At 60.0% G+C, this 5,125-nt stretch overlaps 1 protein-coding gene across 1 annotated transcript in view; it reads right to left on the bottom strand.

The window, feature by feature from the left end:
* TNNT1 (troponin T type 1 (skeletal, slow)) overlaps nt 1-5,016 on the bottom strand; it is a 22,113-nt gene extending 17,097 nt beyond the window's left edge. The window contains exons 1-4 of the mRNA XM_014537335.1: nt 5,002-5,016; nt 4,617-4,658; nt 4,418-4,427; nt 3,238-3,248 (exon numbers count right to left, since the gene is read on the bottom strand). Coding sequence (XP_014392821.1) covers nt 3,238-3,248; nt 4,418-4,427; nt 4,617-4,658; nt 5,002-5,016 — 78 coding nt within the window. The remainder of the gene's footprint in view (nt 1-3,237; nt 3,249-4,417; nt 4,428-4,616; nt 4,659-5,001) is intronic.
* Between the last annotated feature and the right edge of the window lie 109 nt (nt 5,017-5,125).

The raw sequence follows: 5,125 nt of genomic DNA, 5'->3' as shown, positions 1-5,125 counted from the left end.
TTTGTTTGTTTGTTAATCCTCATTTGAGGATATTTTGCCAATGATGTTTTAGAGAGTGGGAGAGAGGAGGAGGAACACACACACAGAGAGAGAGAGAGACATGGATGTGAGAGAGACACGTGGATTGCTTGCCTTCCACACGCACCCCAGCTGGTGCCGGGGATGGAAGCTGCAGCCAGGTCATGCCCTTGGCCAGGAATCAAACCCAAGAGCCTGCAGTGCTGGGGCCAGAGCTCTAACCACTGAGCAACCAGCCGAAGTTCTCTGTGTGTCCCCGTTGCTGCATCCATGGGAGCCTGCGTGTCTGCCTCTCTTGGTGCCCTGTCTCCCGGTCTCCCGGGTGTCTGTCTGTGACCCCGTGTCTGTCTCTCTCTGGCTCTGTGTCCCTGTCCCCCCCTTTTGAGCTCCTCTGGGTCTCTGTGTCCCTGCCCTCATTTCTGTCTCAGCTCTCTGTCTCCCTGCCCTTGTGTCTCTCTCTCCGGTTTCCGGTCCTTTGCACTTCTTCCCATGAACCCGGCTTCCCCCTCTCTCTTCCATTCTCTGTGTGTCTCTCTGTGGGCCGGGGTCTCAGCATCCCTGTGCCCTCCACCCAGGGCAGAGGAGCCCAGGACGCCCCCTGCTGGAGACCCAGCTCTGCCCTGATGTGCCTGTGGCTTCCGGGAGCCTGGCCCTCGGTTCTCCCGACTCCCACACCCAGGTCCCCGCGTGGCAGACACACACACACAGCCTCTCCCAGCTCAGACACAAGCTTTATTCCTCAGGGCTGTGGGCAGGCGGCTCAGCCCTCAAACTTCTTCTTGCGGCCCTCCATGCCGCTCAGCAGATCGATGTTCTTGCGCCAGTCTCCCACCTCCCGGTTTTCCTGGGGAAGCGGGGTCAGAGGTTAGAATGTCTTCCCTCAAATATCCTCCGACTGCCCTCCAGCCCGCGGGGCCACTCTGGACGTCTGACCAAGGGTCTGGTTCTGGAGTGCTCCCTGCTTCTCAACATCCCATCCACATTGATCCATGCAGTTCCTGTCTCCCTCCTGCACTTCCTGTCTCCCTCCTGCACTTCCTGTCTCCCTCCTGCACTGCCTATCTCCCTCCTGCACTTCCTGTCTCCCTCCCGTACTTCCTGTCTCCCTCCTGCACTTCCCGTCTCCCTCCTGCAATTCCCATCTCCCTCCTGTACTTCCCGTCTCCCTCCTGCACTTCCTGTCTCCCTCCTGCAATTCCCATCTCCCTCCTGTACTTCCCGTCTCCCTCCTGCACTTCCTGTCTCCCTCCTGCAATTCCCATCTCCCTCCTGTACTTCCCGTCTCCCTCCTGCACTTCCTGTCTCCCTCCTGCAATTCCCATCTCCCTCCTGTACTTCCCGTCTCCCTCCTGCACTTCCTGTCTCCCTCCTGCAATTCCCATCTCCCATTCCTCACCCCCCTCCGGGCCTGTGGGTGTCTCTTCTCGCTTGCCCCCCCCACACACACACTGTTTGCAATGCTGTCTCCCTTTCTATGCATGTTTCCGAGTTTCCCTTTGGGCCTCTGTTTTGGGCTATGAGTCTCTGTGTCCTTCACTCCGAATGTCCCTCCGAGTGTTCTTTTGTTTGTTTGTTAATCCTCATTTGAGGATATTTTGCCAATGATGTTTTAGAGAGTGGGAGAGAGGAGGAGGAACACACACACAGAGAGAGAGAGAGACATGGATGTGAGAGAGACACGTGGATTGCTTGCCTTCCACACGCACCCCAGCTGGTGCCGGGGATGGAAGCTGCAGCCAGGTCATGCCCTTGGCCAGGAATCAAACCCAAGAGCCTGCAGTGCTGGGGCCAGAGCTCTAACCACTGAGCAACCAGCCGAAGTTCTCTGTGTGTCCCCGTTGCTGCATCCATGGGAGCCTGCGTGTCTGCCTCTCTTGGTGCCCTGTCTCCCGGTCTCCCGGGTGTCTGTCTGTGACCCCGTGTCTGTCTCTCTCTGGCTCTGTGTCCCTGTCCCCCCCTTTTGAGCTCCTCTGGGTCTCTGTGTCCCTGCCCTCATTTCTGTCTCAGCTCTCTGTCTCCCTGCCCTTGTGTCTCTCTCTCCGGTTTCCAGTTCTTTGCACTTCTTCCCATGAACCCGGCTTCCCCCTCTCACTTTCATTCTCTGTGTCTCTCTGTGGGCCGGGGTCTCAGCATCCCTGTGCCCTCCACCCAGGGCAGAGGAGCCCAGGACGCCCCCTGCTGGAGACCCAGCTCTGCCCTGATGTGCCTGTGGCTTCCGGGAGCCTGGCCCTCGGTTCTCCCGACTCCCACACCCAGGTCCCCGCGTGGCAGACACACACACACAGCCTCTCCCAGCTCAGACACAAGCTTTATTCCTCAGGGCTGTGGGCAGGCGGCTCAGCCCTCAAACTTCTTCTTGCGGCCCTCCATGCCGCTCAGCAGATCGATGTTCTTGCGCCAGTCTCCCACCTCCCGGTTTTCCTGGGGAAGCGGGGTCAGAGGTTAGAATGTCTTCCCTCAAATATCCTCCGACTGCCCTCCAGCCCGCGGGGGCCACTCTGGACGTCTGACCAAGGGTCTCGGTCTGGAGTGCTCCCTGCCTCTCAACATCCCATCCACATTGATCCATGCACTTCCTGTCTCCCTCCTGCACTTCCCGTCTCCCTCCTGCAATTCCCATCTCCCTCCTGTACTTCCCGTCTCCCTCCTGCACTTCCTGTCTCCCTCCTGTACTTCCTGTCTCCTCCTACACTTCCTATCTCCCTTCTGCACTTCCTGTCTCCCTCCTGCACTTCCTGTCTCTTTTCTCTCATGCACTTCCTGTAACCCCCATTCCCATTCTGACTCCATGCTACTGCCCTTCTCCTAATGCACTTCTAGTCTCCCCCTTATACTTCCTGTCTTCCTGTTGCACTTCCTGTGCCCCTCCTCTACTTCCTGTTGAAGATTCCTCACCAGAGTCTTCTCCCCAAAATTCCAAAAGTCCTTGCCCTCAAGCCAGGCCCTGGGACCGTTGCCCCCACACCCTCTCCGCTGGGTCCCCTTTCCGGGCCCAGCCACACTCACCTTCTCCGTGTCCTCCTTCTTCACCTGCTTGAGGTGGGCCCGCAGGTCCAAGGACTCCTTAGCCTTGGTCCCCAGCAGCGCCTGCATCATGGCATCCGCGGAGATCCGCACCCGCCGCAGGGTGGGCCGCTTGAACTTGCCCCGGAGGTCAAGGATCTTCTGGGTCAGATCTGCGATCTGGGGGTGAGGGGGGGGACAAGGGGAGGTGGAGACCTCTCCCTCCACTTCCCCCTCCCCCCACTCCTCCACCCTCCCCTGGCCTCCTATCCCTACCCAGGCCCCAGCCAGGCTTTTCCTAGCTCAGGCTCCCACTGCCTCTGGGGTAAAATCCCAGCTCTTCATCCCGACCTGGAAATCCTCCCAGATCCGCCCAGCCACGTCTCTCTGAGAACCAGTGACACATCCCCGCCCAGCAACCTGCATCTCACGGTTCTTTGCAGTCCACACCTCAGCTCCTTTACCAACACCTGGCGCTCCAGGCACACATTTCACATGTTTTCTGCTGTCCCACCTCCCCTGCCTGGAACAGCTGTGCCTGGCCATATTGTAGCCAGCCTTCTGCCCACTTCCTGCCAGACTCATGGAGCTGACCTGGGTCCCCTGGTATCCTCCACCACAAGGGGCCAGGCCGAGACCACAGCCCCAGGCACTGCCTCACACCCTGATGGGACCCGCAATGCCCATGCCTCCCACCTCCGTGATGTTCTTGGTGACTTTTGCCTCCACATCGTATCTCTCCTCGTCCACTTTGTCTATACGGGCATGGAGCTGTCGGCACAAGTCCTGGTAAAGAAACGTGGCATGTGTGGTAGGGGAAGGCTGGGGGCCTGGACTCCTGGGTGTGAGGGAGGAGGAACTGGGGGCCTGGACTCCTGGGTCCGAGGGGCTGGGGGGTGGATATCTGGTTGTGAAGTAGACTGAAGCTGGTCTCTGGGGAGCTGAGAACAAAGCCGAATTCCAGAGCCACTAACCCTGCGAATCTACAGAATTAGGGACAGAAGAACCGCCCTCTGGGTTTTGAGACTGTAGGCAGCTTGCAGGCCACACACATGAATGAACTCGTGGGGCTAAATATTGGGAGATCGGGCCCCAAGGTCCTGAGCAGAAGGGGGAGGATAGTGACTGTACCCGAGCCCCAAGATGCAAGACTGGACAGAGGAGCCCAGGGCCTCGGGCTGGGCAGGGGACCCTGCTTCGAGCTTGTACCTGCAGCTCCTCGAAGCTCAGCCCAGCCACTTCCAGGGGCTGGCACCGCGTGCTCAGAGCGCGCCCCTTCTCCCCGCGCCGATCCTCTGCCTCGCGCTCCAGCTCCTGCTTCGCTATCTGCAGCATCAGGGTCTGCGAGGGGAGGCTGGACCTCAACTCACATCGTGGGGGGGAGCGGGATGAAGACCCTCCGGCTCCTGTCCTCTAATGCCAGCTCTGGCCTTCAGTCTTTCCGGGTCCCGCCCCCTCAAGATCCATCATTCCAAGGCCCGCCGCAAAGCCACGCCCCCAAACCCAACACTCCAAGCCCCACCCACTCCCACATTCGAAGCCTCAAGCTCCGCCCCCCAGGGACGCCTAGGCTGCCTCTCCAGACCGGGTCTCACCTTCAGCTGCAGTTTTCTCGAGGCGGAGATCTTTGACTTTTTCTGCGGGGATGAGATGGAGAGAGGAAGGAGCAGGGAGAGGGGCGCACAGGTAGGCAGTGGGAGGGGCTTAAGAACCCGCCCCCCTCATGCCAGGTCCAGATTTGAGCCCGCCTCCAATTCCAGCGCTCCCAGTACAGAGGCCACGCCCCTCAGTCCAATCCACCAATCTGGGCATCTGACTCTGGAACGGCCCCGCCCACCACCTCGTACGCAACCGCGGTTCCCACGAGCAACGGAACTCCGCCCATAGGCAGCGCTCACCAATCCGAGCCCGGTCCTGTACGAAACTCCGCCCCTCAAACTCCCGTCATCTGCCTGGCTCCGCCCAAGGCCCAAACCCCGCCTCCATGAAGGCCATGGCCCCGCCCCTTTTCTCACGGTGCAGGGTAACCTCCTAAGACTCTGAATCCAGGCCCCGCCCCGGCCCCGCCCACCGCGCGGTCCCGGCTCACCTTGGCGTGCGGCTC

Source organism: Myotis brandtii, unplaced genomic scaffold (genome assembly GCF_000412655.1).
Source record: "Myotis brandtii unplaced genomic scaffold, ASM41265v1 scaffold1763, whole genome shotgun sequence".
In the NCBI taxonomy this organism is placed as follows: domain Eukaryota; kingdom Metazoa; phylum Chordata; class Mammalia; order Chiroptera; family Vespertilionidae; genus Myotis; species Myotis brandtii.
This window is presented reverse-complemented; position numbering and strand designations above follow the sequence as displayed.